Source organism: Ovis canadensis, chromosome 25 (genome assembly GCF_042477335.2).
Source record: "Ovis canadensis isolate MfBH-ARS-UI-01 breed Bighorn chromosome 25, ARS-UI_OviCan_v2, whole genome shotgun sequence".
Lineage (NCBI taxonomy): Eukaryota > Metazoa > Chordata > Mammalia > Artiodactyla > Bovidae > Ovis > Ovis canadensis.
This window is the reverse complement of record NC_091269.1, coordinates 56,715,920-56,741,318: the sequence shown is the minus strand read 5'-3', so window position 1 is coordinate 56,741,318 and position 25,399 is coordinate 56,715,920. Positions and strand designations below refer to the sequence as shown.

The following is a 25,399-nucleotide window of genomic DNA, read 5'->3' as shown; positions in this document are numbered from 1 at the left end:
AACTTCCTATGAATTTATAAGAATTTAAAATAAAAATTAAAAGCATAAATAGAGAAGTAAAAGCAACACACTGTAGATAACATAGCGGAGAATTATTTGAAATGCTAATTATATTGATAGGATCATATTTTCTTGGGGAGAGAAGGGAAATATGTTTAAGGACCTTCTCAACTCTATAAACTAATTTCCACAAAGTTATATATTCCTTTCAGTAATATATAAGACAGTTATATAAGTCATATATATAAGTATATATATATATAAAACATATATACAAGTTATATATAAGAAAGTTATATATTCCTTTCAGTAGTTAAAAACAACTAAAATAGCTATAAAATATGACTAACTAAATGAGACCAGCCAAGTTCAGAGACAACAGACATGTGAGCAGCTCCAAGCCACAGCACTCAGAAACAGTGTGTGCCGGCTGCCCGTGATTCCACGTCTACTGGATGTGTTTCTAGAATTTGTAGAGAAGAGTTTAACTTAGAAACTTAGAGGATGTACGCTTTAATAAGCAAAGGGTGGGAAACTTAATTCTGAGCAAAAAGACAGCATCACCAAAGAAAGAAAAAGTCCCCAGATGAATAGGTCTGTTCTCGCAGTGAGTGCTGGAATACACGACCCCGGAACTGAAGCTGCAGAAGTCATGGCAGCAGGAAAGCAGCTTGGAGGGTCAGAAGGTCTAGCCCCCATATCCGGAAGACACGCCCACCCTCCTCTGGTCCAGAAACAAGGCCTACCACCAGATTTACATCTTGCTGTCTCTCCATGAGTATCACAAGCCAAAAATCAGGCAACACCTTTCATTTAATATCCAAAGACTTTAGTGCTGGGATTGAAACACAGAAAAAACTGGTCAAAGTTCCCTGAATTAATGAATAAATGGATCTATGGTTTTTTCTGTTTTGTTTTTTTTTTTTGGTCAATTCCTGTTACTTAGTTCAGGTTTAAAGACAAACCCAGTGACCTCCATACAGAGCTGGCCCTGTCCAATATGGATGCTAGCAACTACATGGGGCCAAGCACACACGTTTCTGACTTGAAACGTGTTATAAATGTAAAATACACACAAGATGTCACAGACTTAGTACAAAAACAAAAACTGGAATGCAATCTATTTCAATATCTTTATTTTGATTACATGTTCAAATGGTACTACCGGGTTAAACAGAATATTTTATTAAAATTAATCTTGCATGTTTCTCCTTTAATTTGGATACTAAAGCATTTATATATATATAGGTCACATCATATTTATATTGGAGCACTAACTAGAGGACAGGAAAGCATGTAATTCTTTCTTAGTTGGTGCTTTCTTAGTTAAGCTCTGCCCAGGAAAGAGCCTTTTGCTCATCTGAGTCTACCGTAAATCTTCTGATGACTTTTAAGATGAAATGGTTGACATGAGATGCTTTCTGCTAGAGAAATCACAGTAGACATGTATAAAGACAAAAAAGCAGTAGGAATGCGTATGAATATATTATATCCAAGGGAAAAAATAAAGTACTTGTAAGAAAACATAGGATATCTGACGTACAGCTTAACCATATGCGTAATACTCAAGTTACACTTTAAACTGGTGGGACAACACACACACATACACACACAAACAAGAACAAAGGAATATGGAAACATAAAAACAAAGAGCACCTGGACTCAGGGTTTGAGAGAAAATTTCATTTCTCTCAAGATAAAGCCTAAAGAGACCAAGTAGAAACATTCTTCCGTGAACTCTAACCCTGTGGAACAAGATAAGGAACTGTGGGCCAGATCCTTCAGAACACCTGCCACACTTTCCTCAGCAGCTGCTTTTTCTTGAAGCAGAGATGAGGACAGATGAGAGTCACCGTGAGCTTAGAGGATGGCGGACTTTTCATTCTAACACTGAAGAGATAAACCTTTTTCTGGTTCATGAAGACTAGTTTGCTTGTGTCTCCCTCTTCTGGGAGAGCTTAGGAAGTCTCCTGGAATGGTCTTCCTTGCTTCAGAAGAGGTCTGAGCACTTGGCAATGAAGCACTGAGCTTTCTTGTGGATGAAATGTCTTCCATACACTCATGCATGTGCCCCCCCGCACACACACACACATAAGCTGCCCCATTTTGAATCTATACCTGTATCTTAATTTCTCTGGTACCTTTCAAGTTCCATTCCTACATATTCAAATTCCTCTACCCTTCTGTCCTGCCAGAATCCAAGTTCAAGTGATTAAATAATAAAACCTTTAGCAGTCTTCCTTCCCTAATAAAATTTTTTCTCCCAGTTCTCCCATTTTCTTAACTGACATGCCATCTACCCTGTCATCCACATTTGATAACTTACAGTCATCTTTTCATTCTTCACAACTTTTTCATCTAATCACCTATCAAGACAACAGATTCTGCTTCAGTGATCTTCTCTCCATTCCATGAGATCAAAATCATAAGTTAGCCCTCATCTCCTCATGCCTGGACTGTTATAATAATCTTCTAACAAGTTTTCCTTGCCTTCATTATGTTCTCACTGGGACTGATTCAGTCCTTCTGGGCCCTGCACTAAGACACTAAGCACACAGGAAGGAATGAGACACAGCCCCTGCCTCAAGATGTTCAGCTTCTCCTCTCATATTACTCTTCCTATAGCAAAATATAGTAAGTTTGGTCCCTGCTAGAAACTTCCCAATACAGAATTAAGTTGAATGTTCTCAGTTTAATATCTAAGTCTCTCCATAATTCCATCCAAGTGTAATTCTCCAAATTTCTCTCTTCCTCATAATGTTCTAACTGTAATCATTACTACTACCATCACCAATAACTACTCTAAGACATGGCACAGTACAGTAACTGATTTTTAAAAACAGAGAGGTAACAATCCACAAGTTACAGAGTTTTAACAGTCGAATAAACTTCATCTGCTTGGTAAATTTTTATTTAATCCATGCCCAGGTAATCCTTCTGAGAAAGATAACAAGCAGCCTGTGGTGCTCAGTGATCTCATAATCTCACAGAGTACCACAGTTATCCCAGGACCGTGGTAACATGAAACAAAATAAGGTCACTTCATAATCATGCCTAAGTACAGATAAAAGCAAGGTTATACCGTGTCCTACAGGAAATACTCTAGACTTTTCTACCTTCCGTTAGTATTTAATCTCAGCAAACTCCTGCTTCCTTAGATCTTCCCTCAAACCATCCAAGAAAAGCTGAAATATTGTAAAAGATTCTTTCTGGCACATGCTTGAGATCATTCTTCATGACGTGTGTTCTTCCTGGCCACAAGAAGTAATCCACACATCCTGTTTCACAGGTATATAACAGGTGGGCTTTGGCTGAAGGTCACTGGCACTTTACTGCTCTGAATCATCAGGGTAGCAACATTTGTTGAGAAATTTCAGGACTAGGTATTATCTTCTGCTATGTCAGGAATGTCAACGTCATTTTCCAAAAGAAGCTTCCAAGCATAATACTAAAGAGACATTCTCTAGGAAAAAAACTTTAGTTACATATGATATTTTTTAAAAAAGGAATTTTCTAAAACATCTGGAAAAATGTTTTTGTAATTACCTAAGAAAAAGAAAAGCCAGAATGTTCCAACAAATGAAACCCTAATAAATTAGCACTCTGCTAACACAAACTAAAACCGGAGCAACTTTTATCATCTCTTATTATCTCTTATGGAAGCTGATTAATTTCTTCTGAAAGACAGATTTAATCAAGCTGCTTCTTAGAAAGTTAGCAAGATCATGCATTTCTCACTACCTCACATTAAATTCTTTAAAAAAAAAAAAAGGAAAAAAAAACCCTTTATTTATTTGGCTGTATAGTTGTAGTCTTAGCTGTGGCACATGGGATCTTTCATTGCAGCACACAGACTTTTTAACTGTATCACTCGGCCAGCCTCTACAGCACACAGGCTTAGCTGCTCCTCGGCATGTGGGATCTTAGTTCCCCTACCAGGGATTAACCCCTGTCCTCTGCATTGCAAGGTGGATTTTTAACCACTGGACCACCCAGGAAGTTCCTAACATTAAATTCTAAAAATAAAATCTATGTTCTGCCCTCACTGTATGAAATATTTCCCAGCAATGGAAAACACTGGTGCTGTCCTTTCTACCTGATGCTGTTTTCTACCTGCTGTGCACACAAACTTTTCTTCTTTCAGTGGATATTTCTAAACAAACTTACTATTTTAGTTCTGGAATTTGGTATTAGAGAACATACATTTAAATATCCTTAAATTTATGATCAGATAAGTCACCTAGTCAAGGCTATGGTTTTTCCAGTAGTCATGTATGGATGTGAGAGTTGGACTGTGAAGAAAGCTGAGCGCCAAAGAATTGATGCTTTTAACTGTGGTGTTGGAAAAGGCTCTTGAGAGTCCCTTGGACTGTAAGGAGATCCAACCAGTCCATTCTCAAGGAGATCAGCCCTGGGATTTCTTTGGAAGGAATGATGCTAAAGCTGAAACTCCAGTACTTTGGCCACCTCATGCGAAGAGTTGACTCACTGGAAAAGACCCTGATGCTGGGAGGGACTGGGGGCAGGAGGAGAAGGGGACAACAGTGTATGAGATAGCTGGATGGCATCACTTACTCGATGGACGTGGGTGTGGGTGAACTCCGGGAGTTGGTGATGGACAGGGAGGCCTGGTGTGCTGCGATTCATGGGGTCGCAAAGAGTCGGACACAACTGAGCGACTGAACTGAACTGAAGTCACTCAACTGCTATAATATCTAAATGTCATTTGTCCCAAGCCTTGAAAAATAATTCCATTTTTTCAATTATTAGCTTCAGGTGCTTTTGCTTATAAAATCCAGTGTAAAAGGCATATATAATAGAATTTTTGGTGTCTTGTCATGCACAAATGCATGACAGAATGCTGTCTTGGTTCAAAGATGGTTCCACATTTAGCTCACTGAAACATAGGTCATATTTAATGTTCAATGTCTAGTACTGATTAAACATTATTGCACGACATCATAAATATCACGTGTTTATACACCAAAGTACATATGTGTATATACACATAATACAATATATTTTTTTCACTTAAAATACTTTTTCCAGGGGCATATTTTAAAATAAGCCATAGTGAATATAAATAATTTGGCAAAGAAATAAATCCCTTAATTCCCTTTAGAAATATATATTAACACTAATGGAACATCTCTCCAACTGGGAGAAAATGGCATATCTACGTTTAAAATCAGGACATTAACCTTACATAAAAACGCCCATAATGCTGCCCACTTCCAAATCAGAAAGGCATTTTTCTGATCAAAGAAAAAGGACTTAGGAAAACTAAGTCCTTAAGAAAACTAAGTACTCGAGACAAATCTTTCAGCTACATTAATCCTCACATTTAACATTTCACCTTATATCCTGGGCAGGAGAAAAAAAGGACCAGAGTTCTTTACTAGCACATAAATCACGACTGTAAGAGCTAGGTAAATTCTGTCTCCTTTTGGAATTATGAACAATCGATAGGCTTTTTTTTTGTGGTATGTCTGTTACAAATTTTCCTATTTTCTATTTTATAAACAGCTAAAGTAGGAACTTAGTTGTCAATGACACTTTAAAATATATGAATGATCCAATAAATCTGAGGCATAAGCAAAAAGGACTACAGATGATGTTGACCATATTCCAATATTAAATTTATATAAAATTTATTCATATCTATTAAATATGCTATAAGGTGGATTAATTCAGTACTAGAAACTAAGTTCAACAGAGCATTTAAAATTCATATTAGCAGCATCTCTTTCCATTCCTTTGCTACATCTAACTGCTCAGTCACTCAGTCATGTCCAAATCTTTGCAACCCCTTGGGCTGCGTGCAGCATGCCTGGCTTCCCTATCTTTCACCATCTCGTGGAACTTGCTCAAAACCATGTCCACTGAGTCAGTGATTCCATCCAACCTTCTCGTCCTCTGTCATCTCCTTCTCCTCCTGTCTTCAATCCTTCCCAGTATCAGGGTCTTTTTCAATTAGTCAGCTCTTCGCCTCAGGTAGCCAAAATTCTGGAGTTTTAGCTTCAGCATCGGTCCTTCCAATGAATATTCAGGGTTGACTTCCTGTAGGATGGACTGGTTTGATCTTGAAGTCCAAGGGACCCTCGAGTGTCTTCTTCAACACCACAGTTCAAAAGCATCAGTTCTTTGGCACTCAGCCTTCATTATGGTCCAACTCTCACATCCATACATGACTACTGGAAAAACCATAGCTTTGACTATACAGACCTTTAATGGCAAAGTAATGTCTCTGCTTTTTAATATGTTGTCTGGGTTGGTCATAGCTTTTCTTCCAAGGAGCAAGCATCTTAATTTCATGGCTTCAGTCACCACCTGCAGTGATTTTAGAGCCCCCCAAAATAATGTCTGTCACTGTTTCCATTGTTTCCCCATCTATTTGCCATGAAGTGATAGTACCAGAAGCCATGATCTCAGTTTTTTGAATGTTAAGCCTTAAGCCAGCTTTTCACTCTCCTCTTTCACCTTCATCAAGAGGCCCTTTAGTTCCTCTTCATTTTCTGCCATAAGGGTGGTGTCATCTGCGTATCTGAGGTTATTGATATTTCCCCCGGAAGTCTTGATTCCAGCTTGTGCTTCATCCAACCCAGCATTTCACATGATATACTCTGCATATTAAGTTGAATAAGCAGGGTGACAACACACAGCCTTGACGTACTCCTTTTTCAATTCTGAACCAGCCTGTTGTTTCATGTCTGGTTCTAACTATTGCTTCTTGACCTGCACACAGATTTCTCAGGAGGCAGGTAAGGTGATCCAGTATTCCCATGTCATAAAGAATTTTCCACGGTTTGTTGTGATCCACACAACGGCTTGAGCATAATCAATGAAGCAGTAGGTATCTTTCTGTAATTCTCTTGCTTTTTCTATGACCCAATGGATGTTGGCAATTTGATCTCTCATTCCTCTGCCTTTTCTAAATCCAGCCTGTACGTCTGGAAGTTCTTGGTTCACGTACTGTTTAAACCTAGTTTTTTTTCTTAGTAAGAATTCTTAAAATATGGGAGAAAACTAGTATCAGGTCAAACTGTTCATGATCTAAGTTTTAACTGATAGGCAGCTTTACCACTGATACTGATAAAACACTATACTCAATTTTCAGAGTAATCCAGGTTGGGTCATTATATGAATCCTTTGGGTCCATCTTGTAATCTCTTCTTTGAGATTAAAGGACAAAATATTAAGTTCTGATGTGTGAGTCTAGAAATGTATTCTGGTATCGTGGCTTCTATAGTTAAGATGTTTGAACAAATATTGTATAAAAGTATATATCATGAAAATTTAGAATTTACTTAATGTGCAAACTAACTTAGAATCTTCAAATACCGATGCTACATGCTTTTAAAATGATACTGCAGGACTTCCCCGTTAGTCCAGTGGTTAAGACTCTGCCTGCCAGTGCAGGTGGCATGGGTTCAGTCCCCAGTCTGGGAAGATTTCGCATGCCTCAGGGCAACTGAGCCCGTGGGCCCCAACTACTGAGCCCAAGCTCCAGAACCCACGCTCCGCAACAAGAGAAGCTACAACAATGAGAAGGCACATACTGCGACTAGAGAGCAGCCTGCACTCACCACAACTACAGAAAGCTTGCGTGCAGCAACAAAGACCCAGTGCAGTCATAAACAAACAGGGTAGCATTTAAAAAATGACATTGAAAATACATTAAAAAAACTTAATTCAGTCCAATAAATGTTCTTATAAATGCTATTTATAAGACCATGCTTGCACATGGACAGTAATATTTAAAAGTAAGTTTCATTAAGTTTTTATGTCTAAAGTGAATCCTTCTTTCTCACATAACCACCATTTTCCTGCACATTCCTAGTCTTCCAAGTATTTTTGTGTGAATGATTAGATACCTTTCATGTTTTTATTCTTCTTACCACATTATCCATTTCACCATTTTATCTTGAGTATTCCGTCCCTCAGATGAGAACATTTGGTCAGAAACTGACTTAGCCACTCTTCTTCTGAAGGCACCATCTTCTCCTACAACTCATTCTTACTTCTTTCTCTCTTTTTTCCACTACCTAAATATGAACTCCATTTTTGTTTAAATTGTCCTTCATTTTTTATAAAAATTGCTTTCACTGACTTCCCTGTTACTTATTGCTCCAGGCAACCCACTCCAGTATTCTTGCCTGCAGAATCCCCATGGACAGAGGAGCCTCGCAAGCTAGTCCATGGTGTCACAACAAGTCGGACAAAACTGAGCAATGATGCACAGCAGTTTTCCCATATTCGTCTAGGTCTACTTCATCATTAACTCTAGAGATGTTCTGTCCAGTATCTACTAGCCATACGTGGCTATTTATATTTAAATTAATTACAGTTAAATATTTCTTAAAATCCTCTTCTGCAGTCACACTAGCCACGTTTTCAAGTATTCAACAGTCATTCAGCTAGTGGCAACTGCACTAGACAGCAAGGACATTCTATGGAAGAGTGCCGACGCAGAAGAGTCTCTCACTCTGAATTCTAGAACTCCTCTCTATCTACTGACATCTTTTGCTTTCTGTGGTTCAACCACCCTATTTACTCTTTTCACTAAGATTGATTATTTTATCTAGACTTTCCCAATCCTTTGAACCTTACAGCACTTTCTACACTTTAATTACATCACCTTGCCAGTTCCTTTAATAAGCACTTTAATGGAAGAATGGAAGATGAACCAATCTTTCTTTGTCTGTGTGTTTTCTTCCCCAATTCCACACTTCAAGAGGCTAATAACTGAGATAGGAAGGGCTTAGCAAACCTTTGCTGAAATTATTAGCATTGCACTTTATACAAAGCACACAAAAAATAACTACTTATTAAATGAAAAGAAATAAGTATTTTATAAACTTTAAAGGCCTATAAGTTTAAAAAAAATCAGACTGTTGATTAATTAACCATTATAATTCCCTGTTCATTTGTGTTACTAGGATTCCACAGATTAAAATAAGGCAAAAGCAGGCTCAAAGCTGGCTTATCAGGCATTCTCTTACCAAGAAGCACTTACTACTTGGCGCCACACCATAGGATAATAGTGACTGACAACCATGATGGCTCTCTGGTTCAGGCATATCCTGAACTGACTTCAGAAAGTGTGTTTTAGCACTTAATGTCTTTTGAAATGCAATATTTTTGAAAAAAATGAAGAAGCACAGAATGCATGGTCATTTTCTACCATTTAGAAGAAACCATTCCTTACTCTCTGCCTAAAACATAACCTTTACTTGTCTGTATCTTAATACATTCATGCTTCCTAACAGCCTCAACATCTGGGTAATCATAATAAAAAAAATGTATTTGAAAAACCTCAACAAATAAAAATAATATGTTACATAGTATATTTTCAGAGTCATATGCCACTGAAGAGGGAAGACTGTATTTTGGACTTCTTTTTCTTGTAGGCAAGGGGAAACACCACTCTCATAAATACATGCAATGAGTGGGAGACTAGACACTCAAATAAAATGACCTACAGTACGCAGAATGGAAAAGCTATTAAAGCACATTCATTCACATAAGACACAGAATAGAAACTTTAGAAAGCACAGAAACAACTGGGAGACAAGAAAAATCCACTTACCTTAAAAAAAATTTTTTGACAGTCATGGCAGATGCAAAATTATTAGAGCAAAAACAGTAGAACAAAACATCAAAATAGAAAATGACAAGAAAAGAGGATAAGAGCATGTGTTACTTACAGGAATTCTTCTCCAGGGTGTTTGGGTATATTTATCAGCATGTGTACATTTTTCCTCTTTAGATTTTTGGTGGCAGTTACACCGAGTTGCCTAAACAAAAACACAAATTTTTACATTAAAATTTTAATATAAAATTAGTGTAATTTTACATATACACTTATACATACAAACAAAGCAATTAGGGTCTCTCTTAGAAGGTTAAAATAAAAGGAAAACATCAAAATCTACTCAGTAGTCTCCCATCTTATCCACAGACTGTTTTATTCACCCACCAAGGCAAAATTTTAAATAGTCAATATGGCAATCTCATACCATGAAACACACTATCTATGGTTTTATGTATATAAATATACATGTATATAGATATATATTCTATACATAGCAATATATAAGCATATAAAGAACATAACTGCAAAACTAAATATTTCCCTAAAATGGTACTACAATCACTGCACCCAGGTCTCTTACTCATTTTTGATGGGACTCAGATATTAAATACCACCAGTCCTCCAGAAAAGTTGTCTCTTCACTTGTGCAATGCATTTAAAAGCCTCTTTAAAGATGTGTTAACTTTATTGGACTGGAATATTTTAAAGGATTTCTGTCCTTTGACAAAATCCATCTGACCATCTCAGTTTATAAATAAATTCTCTTCTCAGAACTTCACTCAGAACATACTCATTCAATCATTTACACAACACAAAGTAACATGCCTATTGTGTAAACTATGGTCTCTCAAATAAACATCAAACTTTTTTAAAAAATGAACAGAATGATAATGAGAATTTCTCCTTAGTGTGAAGCTGGAACACAGCTGCATTATTCATCAAACGACCTCATTGGAGGTCAATATGCTTTTTATAGGAAAACCTCTATTACAAATTCTTGATTATTTCATCAAGCTAAAATGATACATTTCTACTTCTAAAATATTTACCAATATTCAAATTTTTTCTTAATTGTAATCAAATCATTACAATTTTCACAATCAAAATCTAGTCAAAACAAAAACCTCTGTAATACAGACGTTTCCTATTCTTTGTATTATGTACATATTTTCCATTCCAAAACATGGGACAATCACTGAAACGAAATTCAATATAATAAGCAGGTCAACTTAGATCTCTCGGAATTCAATAGGACTTAACTTTTAACATATATGGGAGGCATGAAAGCAGAAAAAAGATAGAACATTTATCTTAATGCAAGCACATTACTTATTTTATCTTGACTACTGCAATTCCAGAAACAATTTCCGTTCTGCAGCCTATGTGCTAACTAACATATGTAGGACAATAACTGGCAAATATTTGAATTTTCCATAATTCAGAAAATATAGCTTTTAGGGACATTTCAATAGACAGACAACAGCTACTCTTGTCATTCCCTCTCCATCTGTGTGCTTTACTGCTGACAGATTCTTTCAGATGCTCACCTTCTATGTGGTCCCATATTTCAGGAAGTATGTATCCTCTCTTGACTCAATGACAGATTTTGATTAGTCTGAACCGATCTGATTAATCCTACTCCTCAATGCTTAAGGGACAAAGAACCCAAATCTAGCCAATAAAACATAAGACACTTCTGGGTTATTTCTAAGAAAGTGTTCTTAATTTTAAAAGTGGATATGTAAAGAAAAACAGGTGCTTTTCCTATTTGGGGGGACCACGGCGTGAGTATGTGACACAGAGAGTTACCACAAACATCTTGTGACCGTGAAAGGACATGCAAGAATCCAAGAGGATTTCAGAAAAGTCATGCAAGAACTTTACCATTACCCACAGGACCAATTAAGAAACCATGAAAACAGATGGGCCAATACACTTTCTTGTTATTAAGTTTATAAACATTCTTATTTTCAAGTCACTTTAGTCAGACTTTTACTTAAAACATCACTAGACAGGCACTGATTCACCAGGATGGGTGATTTGGAGCAAATCATCAAATAAGAGTTATTATTTATCATGTATCCATGGGCCAATTATAGCATTAAGGACTTTACATACGTAGTTTATTTAGTTTATAATACAACACTATACGGTCGGTATTATTTTACTATCCCCACACACAGAAGAGGCTTAAAAGAAATTAAGTAACTTCCCTAAGAGAGTATGGCTACTAAGTTCAGAGCCAGGATTTGAACCTAGGTCTATGTAGCTTCAGTCTGGTCATGGCTTCTCAAATACTCAACTACACAGCCAGCCTACTTAAGCTGAATTCCACTTTCTATGTCTCCACAAATAAGATTCTACACCAGTACTTTCATAGGATTACTCTGAGGACTCAAAGAACAAATATATCTAAATTAATTATTATTTAACTGCAGTATACTGAGGTGAAAATATTCTAAGACATTCTAAGCATTTGGAATAAGGTTTAAATAGTCAAGCCTCTATACTTTTTGGCTTAATTTTTGGAGCACTGCAATCTGATTTTATATCTGCATATTTCTCATAAAATAAGAATTTAACATATTATATTGTCAATGTATTTTTTTAAGTTTACATATAAACAGAGATTAGAGCATCTATTTCTGAAAAAAGATTAAAAGTATAACAAGCTAGAAATGGAAAAGGACTTTGAAATCACTTAGAAAAACCTCCACATTTTTGATAAAGAAAGCACTAGAGTGATAGAAACTGCCAATGTCATTCAGCTAATTAATACAAACAAGAAAAGTTCTCTAATTCCTATTCCATGGCTCCTCTGATGACATTCTGCTATTTTTAAGAAAACTAACTAAGGGATATAAAGAAAGAAAAAGACTAAAAAGAGAAGGGCAATTTTAATTTTGGTAATCTGAAAAGTATAGTTGCATATTTCTGCTTTCAATGGTTTATATCCTTTTAAATTCTTGATTTGAACAAGAGACTTTCTAGACTATAACTAAAGATAGGTGATAGGCTCTTCTGAAATAAATAATATCTAAATTTAATATATCAAATACAGACAATTTCACATATCAATAAAGAGTAATGTTTTTGCTTGTGTTTTTCTTTCTTTCTTTAGGATTCTCTTAGATATTTCTAAAACATTTCTAAACGTTATTTGTAAGGTGAGATATTCTTCAGGATAACTGACCCAGTCTCTTTAATAAGGGAGTACAATGGGAAAAAAAAAAGAATGATTCTAAAGTAAAAGAAACTTAGGGGATATAACTTGATGCAACGTATAAACATACGAGATATTTTCAGAACTGGAGAAATCAGAATATGGACTGAATGTTAGAAAATATTTTAAAATTACTGTTAACTAGTTAAAGGTAATATTGCAAATGAGAAAAGAATATTTTTTAAAGGGCATACTGAAGTTAAAAGAATTATTAAAACTTCTCAGCATAAAAAGCTATATTTTTCATTATTTATTAATCATGTATCAATATAAAGTGATTTTTTTCATAATTATTTAGGTCTTAGATTTACTTTTTTAATTTTAATATTGAACCTCCCAACCTTTAATATACAGTATTACTATGGCATTTTACTTTACCTAAATTTCCCTTATGTAAAGAAATTAAAGGATTTTACTTTAAATCCTCAACAAAGCTCTCTACATGAAATAATGCCATTTCTATTATTATATTAATATTTATTACATTTAGTCGAATTTCTGTCACCTTAGTTTTGCTATTTTTAGATATCCTTGATATTTCTCTATGTCCTCTTTTACTTTTATCTTTCGTAAGATACATTATTCTAATCTACTAATAGTTACCTTAGAGCAGTCCACAAACATTTTATCTAAGTATATGACAAGAATAATTTTAGATACTTATTTGTAGATAAATAACTCAGTACTTCTTCAGTATACCCTTTATCTCTTTCCTGAAATATATTTTATCTAAATACTTACAAAAATAGCAACTTAAATTTTTAGTTAAAAATAATTTTTATTTCAAAAATGTTTTAATTTATAAATTAAACAAATTTAACATTCAAATGATATACAATGACATATGATTAAATAATGAGCCTTAAGTTTTCTCCCATTAGTAGTGGGAAGATTATCCTATCGAGTCTCTCTAAAGGTGGGTTTCCATTTAACCATTCATTCATTTTAATCTTTACTTCTTTATTCCTGAGTTATTTTAAAATTTCTCTCTCAAGTACTTGGGATGCATCATTAAATAATTTTACAAAGATAAATGTGTAGCATATTTTTCAATGCATTAAAGGTTAGAGAATGTACCTCTGTATATTAAAAAAAGGGGGTTTAGCTACAGAATATGAGAGTCATAATCTTTTTTTCTAAAATCACTAGATACAAGTTTTGTGCTCTATAATATATTTCTGCAAAATCTGAAGCTTAATTTCTTAAAGCTACCTTTTCTTTTCCCTGAAAATTGGCTACACTGATTGGGTTTGTGTTTAGTTGTATTTTTTTAATTGAAGGATAATTGCTTTGCAGAATTTTGTGGTTTTCTGTCAAACCTCAACATGAATCAGCCATAGGTATACATACATCCCCTCCCTTTTGAACCTTCCTCCCATCTCCCACCACATCCCACCCCTCTAGACTGATACTGATACAAAGCACCCATTTGAGTTTCCTGAGCCATACAGCAAATTCCTGTTGGCTATCTTATTTTACATATGGTAATAGAAGTTTCCATGTTACTCTTCCACACATCTCACCCCCTCCTCCCCTCTCCCCATGTCCATAAGTCTATCCTCTTATGTTTGTTTCTCCATTGCTGACCTGTGAATAAATTCTTCAGTACCATTTTTCTAGATTTCATATGTATGCATTAGAATATGATATTTATATCTTTCTTTCTGACTGACTTCACTCTGTATAATAGGTTCTAGCTTCATCTACCTCATTAAAACCAACTCAAGTGCATTCCTTTCTATGGCTGAGTAATACTCCATTGTGTACATGTACCACCACTTCTTTACCATTCATCTGTCAATGGACATCTAGGTTGCTTCCATGTTCTAGCTATTGGAAATAGCGCTGCAATGAACAATGGATACATGAGCCTTTTTCAGTTTTTGTTTCCTCGGGGTATATGCCTAGGAGTTAGATTGCTGGGTCATATGGTGGTTTTATTCCTACTTTGATAAGGAATCTCCATAGAGTCTTCCAAAGTGGCTGTATCAATTTACATTCCCACCAACAGTGCAAGAGCATTTCCTTTTCTCCACACCTTCTCCAGCATTTATTGTGTCTAGATTTTTTGATGATGGCCATTCTGACTGCCATGAGGTGATACTTCATTGTAGTTTTGATGTTCATTTCTCTAATGATAAGTGATGTTGAGCATCTTTTCATGTGTTTGTTAGCCATTTGCATGTCTTCTTTGGAGAAACGTCTGTTGAGGTCTTTTTCCCACTTTTTGATTGGGTTGTTTGTTTTTCTGGTATTGAGTTGTATGAGCTGCTTGAATATTTTGGAAATAAATCCTCTGTCACTTGTCTCATTTGCTATTATATTCTCCCATTCAGAGGGTTGTCCTTTCACCTTACTTATAGTTTTCTTTGCTGTGCAAAAGCTTCTAAGTTTAATCAGGTCCCACTTGTTTGCTTTTCTCTTTATTTCCATTACTATAGGAGGTGGGTCATAGAGGATCTTGCTTTAATTAATGTTATTAGTGTTGTGCCTATACTTTCCTCCAAGAGTTTTATAGTTTCCAGTTTCACATTTAGATCTTTAATCCATTTTGAGTTTATCTTCATGTATCGTGTTAGGAAGTGTTCTAATTTCATTCTTTTACATGTAGCTGTCCAGTTTTTCCAGCACCATTTATTGAAGAGGCTGTCTTTGCCCCATTGTATATTCTTGCCTCCTCTGTCAAAAATAACATACCATAGGTGCATGGGTTTATTTCTGGGCTTTCTATCTGGTTCCATTGGTCTATATTTCTGTTTTTGTGCCAGTACCATACTGTCTTGAAGACTGCAGCTTTGTAGTATAATCTGAAGTCAGGAAGGTTGATTCCTCCACCTCCATTCTTATTTCTCAAGACTGCTTTGGCTATTCAGGGTCTTTTGAGTTTCCATATGAATTGTGAAATTTGTTGTTCTAGTTCTGTGAAAAATACCACTGATAATTTGATAGAGATAGCACTGAATCTGTAGACTGCATTTGGTAGCATAGTCATTTTCACAATATTGATTCTTCCTACCCAGGAACATGGAATATCCCTCCATCTGTTTTTGCTGTCTTTGATTTCTTTCATTAGTGTATTATAATTTTCTCTGTACAGTTCTTCTGTCTCTTTCAGGTCAGTTCAGTTGCTCAGTTGTGTCCGACTCTTTGCGACCCCATGAATCGCAGCACACCAGGCCTCCCTGTCTATCACCAACTCCCAGAGTTCACTCAAACTCATCTCTATTGAGTCAGTGATGCCATCCAGCCATTTCATCCTTTGTCGTCCCCTTCTCCTCCTGCCTCCAATTCCTCCCAGTATCAGAGTCTTTTCCAATGAGAAAACTCTTCACATGAGGTGGCCAAAGTATTGGAGTTTCAGCTTTAGCATCAGTCCTTCCAATCAACACCCAAGACTGATCTCCTTGCAGTCCAAGGGACTCTAAAGAGTCTTCTCCAACATCACAGTTCAAAAGCATCAGTTCTTCGGCACTCTGCTTTCTTCACAGTCCAATTTCCCATCCATACATGACACTGGAAAAACCATAGCTTTGACTAGATGGACCTTTGCTGGCAAAGTAATGTCTCTGCTTTTGAATATGCTATCTAGGTTGTTCATAACTTTCCTTCCAAGGAGTAGGTGTCTTTTAATTTCATGGCTGCAATCAACATCTGCAGTGATTTTGGAGGCCAAAAAAACAAAAGTCTGACACTGTTTCCACTGTTTCCCCATCTATTTCCTATGAAGTGATGGGACCAGATGCCATGATCTTCGTTTTCTGAATGTTGAGCTTTAAGCCAACTTTTTCACTCTCCTCTTTCACTTTCAGCAAGAGCTTTTCTAGTTCCGCTTCACTTTCTGCCACAAGGGTGGTATCATCTGCATATCTGAGGTGATTGATATTTCTCCTGGCAATCTTCATTCTAGCTTGTGCTTCATTCAGCCCAGCGTTTCTCATGATGTACTTGCATAGAAGTTAAATAAGCAGGGTGACAGTATACAGCCTTGACGTACTCCTTTTCCTATTTGGAACCAGTCTGTTGTTCCATGTCCAGTTCTAACTGTTGCTTCCTGACCCGCATACAGGTTTCTCAAGAGGCAGGTCAGGTGTTCTGGTATTCCCATCTCTTTCAGAATTTTCCAGTTTCTTGTGATCCACACAGTCAAAGGCTTTGGCATAGTCAAAAAAGCAGAAATAGATGTTTTTCTGGAACTCTCTTGCCTTTTCAATGATCCAGCAGATGTTGGCAATTTGATCTCTGGTTCCTCTGCCTTTTCTAAAACCAGCTTGAATATCTGGAAGTTCACGGTTCACATACTGATGAAGCCCAGATTGGAGAATTTTGAGCATTACTTTACTAGCGTGTGAGATGAGTGCAGTTGTGCGGTAGTTTGAGCATTCTTTGGCATTGCCTTTCTTTGGGATTGGAAGGAAAAGTGACCTTTTCCAGTCCTGTGGCCACTGCTGAGTTTTCCAAATTTGCTGGCATATTGAGTGTAGCACTTTCACAGCATCATCTTTCAGGATTTGAAATAGCTCCACTGGAATTCTATCACCTCCACTAGCTTTGTTCGTAGTGATGCTTTCTTTCTAAGGCCCACTTGACTTCATATTCCAGGACGTCTGGCTCTAGATGAGTGATCACACCATTGTGATTATCTGGGTCCTGAAGCTCTTTTTTCTACAGTTCTTCTGCATATTCTTGCCACCTCTTCTTAGTATTTTCTACTTCTGTTAGGTCCATACCATTTCTGTCCTTTATCGAGCCCATCTTTGCATGAAATGTTCCCTTGGTATCTCTGGTTTTCTTAAAGAGATCCCTAGTCTTTCCCATTCTGTTGTTTTCCTCTCTGTTGCTTTCTTATCTCTCCTTGCTATTCTTTGGAACTCTGCATTCAGATGCTTATATCTTTCCTTTTCTCCTTTGCTTTTCACTTCTTTTCTTTTCATAGCTATTTGTAAGGCCTCCTCAGACAGCCATTTTGCTTTTTTGCATTTCTTTTCCATGAGGATGATCTTGATCCCTGTCTCCTGAACAATGTCACGAACCTCCATCCATAGTTCATCAGGCACTCTATCTGTCAGATCTAGTCCCTTAAATCTATTTCTCACTTCCACTGTACAATCATAAGGGATTTGATTTAGGTCATACCTGAATGGTCTAGTGGTTTTCCCTACTTTCTTCAATTTAAGTCTGAATTTGGCAATAAGGAGTTCATGATCTGAGCCACAGTCAGCTCCTGGTCTTGTTTTTGCTCACTGTATAGAGGTTCTCCATCTTTGGCTGCAAAGAATATAATCAATCTAATTTCAGTGTTGACCATCTGGTGATGTCCATGTGTAGAGTCTCCTCTTGTGTTGTTGTAAAAGGGTGTTTGCTATGACCAGTGTGTTCTCTTGGCAAAACTCTATTTGCCTTTGCCCTGCTTCATTCTGTATTCCAAGGCCAAATTTGCCCGTTACCCCAGGTGTTTATTCCCAGATATTTAATTCTTTTTGTTGCAATGGTGAATGGGATTGATTCCTTAAGTTCTTTCTGATTTTTCATTGTTAGTATATAGACATGCAAGTGATTTCTGTGTACTGATTTTGTATCTTGCAACTCTGCTAAATTCACTGATTAGTGCCAGCAATTTTCTGATACTATCTTTAGGGTTTTCTATGTACAGTATCACATCATCTGCAAACAGTGAGAACTTTACTTCTTCTCTTCCGATCTGGATTCCTGGGTTCCTTTTTCTTCTCTGATTGCTGTAGGTAGGAATTCCAGAATTATGTTGAATAATAGCAGTGAAAGTGGACACCCTTGTTTTGTTCCTGATCATAGGGGAATGCTTTCAGTTTTTCACCATTGAGAATAATGTTTGCTGTAGGCTTATCATATATGGCCTTTACTATGTTGAGTTGTTCCTTCTATGCCCATTTTTTGAACAGTTTTATTCATAAATGAGTGCTGAATTTTGTCAAAGGCTTTTTCTGCATCTATTGAGAGTATCATATGGTTTTATCTTTCAGTTTGTTAATATGGTGTACCGCATTGATTGATTTGAATATATTGAAGAATCATTGCTTTCCTGGAATAAACCAACTTATGCATGATATGAGCTTCCTGATGTGTGGCTATAATCTTTTTGCTAAAATTTTGTTGAGGATTTTTGCATCTATGTTCATCAGTGATATTGGTCTGTGGTTTTATTTTTGTGTGTTGTCTTTGTCTGGTTTTGGTATCAGGGTGAGGGTGGCCTCGTAGATTGAGTTTGCAATTTTTTGAAAGACTTTTAGAAGGATAGGCATTAGCTCTTCTCTAAACGTTTGATAGAATTCTCCTTTGAAGCCATTTGGTCCTGGGCTTTTGTTTTATGGGAGATTTTTTTTATCACAGCTTCAATTTCAGTGCTTGGAATTGGGTTGTTCATAATTTCTATTTCTTCCTGGTTCAGTCTTGGAAGATTGAACTTTTCTAAGAATCTGTCCATTTCCTCCAGGTTATCCATTTTATTGCCATATAGTTGTTAATCATAGTCTCATACTCCTCTGTCTGTTGTAACCTCTCCTTTTTCATTTCTAATTTTGTTGCACTGATTCTTCTTTTTTTCTTGATGAGTCTGGCTAAAGGCTTATCAATTTTGTTTATCTTCTAAAAGAACCAGCTTTTAGTTTTATTAATCTTTATTCTTGTTTCTTTCATTTCTTTTTCACTTATTTCCGCTTGAGTTTTTATGATTTCCTCCTTCCACTAACTTTGCGGGGTTTTTTGTTCTTCTTTTTTCCAGTTGTTCTAGGTGTGAAGTTAGATTCTCTAGTTGATGTTCTCTTGTTTCTTGAGGTAGGCTGCATTGCTATAGACGTCCCTCTTAGAGCTGCTTTGGCTGCATACCATAGGTTTTGAATTATTGTGTTTTCACTGGCATTTGTTTCTAGAAGTTTTTTCATTTCCCATTTGATTTCCTCAGTAACCTGTTGGTTATTTAGAAACGTGTTGTTTAATCTCCATGTGTTTGTGTTTCTTGCAGTTTTTTTTTTCTTGTAATTGATATCTAGACTCATAGCGCTGTTGTCAGAGAAGATGCTTGATATGATTTCAATCTTCTTAAATTTACTCAGGTTTGATTTGTGACCCAAGATGCGGTCTATCCTGGAAAATGTTCCGTGTGCACTTGAGAAGAAAGTGTATTCTTCTGTATTTGGATGGAATGTCCTAAAGATATCAATGAGATCCATCTCATCTAGTGTATCATTTAAGACTTGTGTTTCCTTATTAATTTTCTGTTTTGATGATCTGTCCCTTTGTGCGACTGGGTGTTGAAGTCTCCTACTATTATTATGTTATTGCCAATTTCACCTTTTATGTCTGTTAGTGTTTGTCTTACCTATGGAGGTGCTCCTATGTTGGGTGCACAGATATTTACAATTACTACGTCTTCCTCTTAAGATTAGTCCCATGATCATTATGTAGTGTCCTTCCTTCTCTCTTGTAATACTCTTTATTTTAAGGTCTGTTATGTCTGATATGAGGACTGCTACTCTAGCTTTCTTTTGCTTCCCATTTGCATGGAATGTATTTTTCCATCCTCTCACTTCCAGTCTGTTATGTGTCTTTAGGTCTGAAGTGAGTTTCTTGTAGACAGCATATATATGGGTCTTGTTTTTGTGTCCATTCAGCCAGTCTGTGTCTTTTGGTTAGAGCATTTAATCCATTTACATTTAGACTAGTTATCGATATATATGTTCCTACTGCCATTTTCTTAATTGTTTGGGGGTGATTTTGTAAATCTTTTTTCTTCTCTTGTATTTCTTGACTATATATGTTCCTTTAACATTTGTTGTAAAGCTGGTTTAGTGGTACTGAATTCTCTTAACTTTTGCTTGTATGAAAAGCTTTTTATTTCTCCATCAGTTCTGAATGAGATTCTTGCTGGGTACAGTAATCTTCACTGCAGATTCTTCCCTGTCAGTACTTCAAATATATCCTGCCATTCCCTTCTGACCTGCAGAGTTTCCTGAAAGATCAGCTGTTAAGTATGGGGTTTCCCTGGTATGTTACTTGTTACTTCTCCCTTGCTGCTTTTAATATTCTTTCTTTGTGTTTAATCCTTTTTACCTTGATTAGTATGTGTCTTGGCGTGTTTCTCCTTCAGTTTATCCTGTGTGGAACTCTGTGCCTCTTCGACTTGAATGACTATTTCCTTTTCCATGTTGGGAAAATTTTCAACTATAATCTCTTCAAAAATTTTCTCATACCCTTTCTTTTCCTCTTCTTCTGGGATTCCCTATAATCTGAATGTTGGTGCATTTGATATTGTCCCAAGTCTCTGAGACTATCCTCAGTTCTTTTCATTCTTTTTTTACTTTATTTTGCTATTCAGAAGTCATTTCCACCATTTTATCTTCCAGCTCACTGATCCGTTCTTCTGCTTCAGATATTCTGCTACTGATTCCTTCTAGAGTATTTTTAATTGCAGTAATTGTGTTGTTGTCTCTGTATGCTCATTCTTTAATTCTTCTAGTGAAGTGAAGTCACTCAGTCGTGTCCGACTCTTTGCGAACCATGGACTGTAGCCCACCAAGCTCCTCCGTCCATGGGATTCTCCAGGCAAGAATACTGGAGTGGGTTGCCATTTCCTTCTCCAATTCTTCTAGGTCTTTGTTAATTGATTCTTGCATTTTCTCCATTTTGTTTTCAAGGTTTTTGATCATCTTCACTATCATTATTCTGAATTCTTTTTCAGGTAGTTTGCCTATTTCCTCTTCATTTATTTGGACTTCACTGTTTCTACTTTGTTACTTCATTTGTGTAGTATTTCTCTGCCTTTTCATTATTATTTTTTTAACTTATTGTGTTTGAGGTCTCCTTTTCCGAGGCTTCAAGGTTAAATTCTTTCTTCCTTTTGTTTTCTGCCTTCCTAAGATTGTTCCAGTGGTTTCTGTAAGCTTCATAGAGGGTGAGATTTGTGCTGAGTTTTTGTCTGCTTTTCCTCTGATGGGCAAGGCTGAGTGAGGTTGTAATCCTATCTGCTGATGATTGGGTTTGTATTTTTGTTTTGTTTGTTGTTTAGATGAGGCATCCTGTACAGGGTGCTACTGGTGGTTGGGTGATGCTGGGTCTTGTATTCAAGTGGTTTCCTTTGTGTGAGTTCTCACTATTTGATACTCCCTAGGGTTATTTCTCTGGTAGTCTAGGGTCTTAGAGTCAGTGCTCCCACTTCAAAGGCTCAGGGCTTGATCTCTGGAGTGGTTTGGTATGGTATTAAGTGAGATTAGAACAAATATCAAAAAATGAGAAACCAAAGATGAACCCCAGACAAATGGCAGTTACAAAGTCAGGCAAATAATAATTAAAATAATGGAATATACACGTATACATATACACTCATGAGCAAAGTCAGAACAATCCAACAAAAATAAAGTACAGCAGATTGACCCAGCAAACAAAGGAAATCAAAAATTATATTAACCAGTTAAGAACCAAACTAACTAAAGTACAAACTGGAAAACAAAACAAAAGCAAGGCGCCAAGTGGGGAATAAGCAATGAAAACAAAACTAACAAATATGTTGAGAGGAAAGAAAAGAAAGAAAAAATAGATATGCAAAGTTAAACAGGAGTAGATGAAGACGATTTATATGAAGATTAACTGCAAGGGGAAAAGAACAGTAGGAAAGGCAAATGAAGGAATACATGTAGAAAAAATACAGTAGGTTTAAAAAAATTAAAATTATAAAAAAAGAAGAAAAAAAAAACAGAGAAGAAAGAAAAAAGGAAAACACAGAACTTCAAAAGCCCAACGTAGAGGCAGAGGTTTATAACAACAATAAAATGTGTGACTGAATATATACATATACAACCATAAGCAAAATCGAAACAGTCCAACAAAATAAAGTAGAATAGATTGACCCAGCAAACAAAGAAAAGCAAAAATTGTATTAATCAGTTAAGAACAAAACTACCTAAAGCACAAACTGGAAAACAAAACTAAAGCAAAATGCCAATTGGAAAATATAACAATGAAAATAAAACTAACAAATATGTTGAGAGGAAAGGAAAGAAAGAATAGATATGCAAAGTTAAATAGAGGTAAATGAAGATTTATATATGTTTTAAAGACTGACTGCAAGGGAAAAAGAACAATATGAAAAGCAAACAAAGGAATAAATGTAAAAAAAATAATAGGTTTAAAAAATTAAAATTAAAAAAAGAGAAAAGAAGAAAAAAAGGAAAATGCCACAGAACTGCAAAAGCCCAACCAACGAAGAGGCAGAGGTTTATAACAATAAAAATGTGACTGAGAAAAAAAAGAAAAGCTCAAAAGCTTAATTGGATTTCATAGTGCCAATAAAACCAATAACTACAATGGAGAGGGGAAAGAGAGGAACAAAAAAGAAAAAACAATCCAAAAGAATCTACAAGACAAGTAAAAACATAAGAATAATAAACGTTTTTCTTGAGTCACTGCTATCAGAGTCCTTTCCCTCGCTGGGAGCCAGAGTCCACCTCAACCTCCCTAGAATGCCCTCTTACACTCTGCTGATCTTTGGACCTGCTGTGGGGGAAGCTCAGATTCTAATCTGGTCCTACTCCTGTGTGTTCTTGCCTCCAATGTCCACAGCTATCAGAACTAGTGTGGTTCCTTTTGTGGGAGCTCTCAATGACCTTTTATATATTCCACAGGCACAGAATCTGCCTAGTTGATCATGAGGATTTAATCTGCAGCTTGTACAGCTGGTGGGAATGTTTTAGATCTTCTTCCTTAGCCACACTGTTTCAATTGTGGTTTTATTTCTACCTCAGCATGTGGGTCATCCACTGGGGTTTGCTCCTGAGGCAGTCCTGGAGGACTTGGGTTTGTCCCTGTGAGGGCCAGGTGTGGAGGTGGTCCGCTGCTTGGGTCGCAGGGGTTCTGGCAGCACCAGGTATTCAGGGGAGTTGGCAGCTAGCGCAGCAGGAAATATCGTGCTCTAGAAGGGTACAGCAACCAGTATTGGCCAATACGCTCCAGTGTGCTTGCCTGGAGAACCCCTCTCCCTGACAAAGCAGCCTGGACAGCTTCAGTCTACAGGGTCGCAAAGAGCTGGATACTAGCAAAGCAATCCTGCACACATAGATGTAAGACTTATTTTCCCTGTGGCAGTTCTGCCCCAGTGACAGCTAAGCATGAAGGTGGTGCAGCTGCTTGGCTTGTGGGGACTCTGGTGGTACCAAGCAGGGACACAGACTGCCTCCGCCGCAGAATGTTATGGCGCTATCAGAGTCTTTTTTCAAGCCTCTTGTAGCTGTCAATCAGAAGGCCTCTGGCCAGTCTTTCTCTGTAGCTCCACCCATGCAGGCACTTCGAGGGCTCCCTTGCCTGGGGTCCTTCTCTGTTGTTCCATGGGTCAGGGACATAGAGGGGTCCCCCTGGCTGGGGTCCTAGTTTGTAGATCGGCGCGTCAGGCACTTAAAGGAGCACCCTGGGTGGGGTCTTGCTCTGTAGTTCAGTGCATCAGGCATTTGATGGGCCAGCCTCTCTACTGTTCAGCTGCCAATGCTGACTTGTGGGGAGAGAGAGGCTACGGTGATGGCTCCATCCCCTACCTGTGACTCAGCAGAATTGCCTTGCTTCCATGGCTGCCTGGATTTCCTCCACAGGCATTTCCCACCACAATATCCTCCCTCACATCCCCTCAATTCAACTCTCTGCAGTCAACAGCAGCCCTCACCCTGGGATTGCTTCAGAATCCCTGAACTCCAGCTCCCAGCCACTAAAGCCTTCCAGGGAACCTGAGTCCCTGTCTGGGGCATGTACAGCTCCAGCAAGGACTGTCTGATTCTCATTCCATTTAGGCTGCCACAGATCAGCTGTTTCACTCTTAGCCTTAAATGTTTCTCCTCCGACTCAGACAATTGCCCGTGGGGCTCAGGTTTCTGTTTCAGTTCCCCTACCCGCCGAGGACAGGTCCAGTCCTAACACTTCAGCTTTTTCCCCTAGTTCCTTTGTCCTACCAAGTTTTGTGTGGTTCTATATGTTCTTTCCCTCTTGTCAGCTACTCCTGTTCACTCTCAGCTGGTGTTCTGCACACACTTCTGTGTCTGAAGGGGTATTCCTGATGTATCCGTGGAGAGAGACGTACTCCGTGTCCACCTACTCCTCCACCAGCTTGTTCTCTGTCTTTAGTTTTGAAATACAAAAACTAGTCTTACTCTTGTCCTTCTTAATTTTATATTTAGTAGGCCCTCAATTTGCACTATTAGGTTATTCTTATTTTTTCAGGTTTATTACATCTTCTGATACCCTTAATCATAACATCTGATCCATCTATCCTTACCATTTATTCATAAGCTGGATCTCTGATTTGACCCCAGTGGTTCAGAACTCAGTATGTTTTATATTTTATATTCTGAGTGAAATTACTATTTCACATCGCCAAATTACTTTGCTTGGCCAATATAAGCTTTTAACTTCCAAGAAAGCTTTGGCCTATTGTTATGCCATTACGTTCTTGTTATCCTGGCCTTTTATTATTACAAATTAAATTATAATTAAATTCAAGACACAGCACATACAGTTTTCATATGGAACTAATATTTGACATTTTAACAATTATAAAATTATAAACAATCATA

At 37.0% G+C, this 25,399-nt stretch overlaps 1 protein-coding gene across 10 annotated transcripts in view; it reads right to left on the bottom strand.

The window, feature by feature from the left end:
- CCSER2 (coiled-coil serine rich protein 2) overlaps positions 1-25,399 on the bottom strand; it is a 162,716-nt gene that overhangs the window by 24,670 nt on the left and 112,647 nt on the right. For all 10 annotated transcript variants that reach the window (XR_011253067.1, XR_011253068.1, XM_069572260.1 and 7 more), the window contains one exon: positions 9,708-9,797. Coding sequence is in view for 8 of the 10 variants with exons in the window: in XM_069572260.1 (XP_069428361.1) it covers positions 9,708-9,797 (90 nt within the window). In the remaining 2 variants the exon portion in view is untranslated. The remainder of the gene's footprint in view (positions 1-9,707; positions 9,798-25,399) is intronic.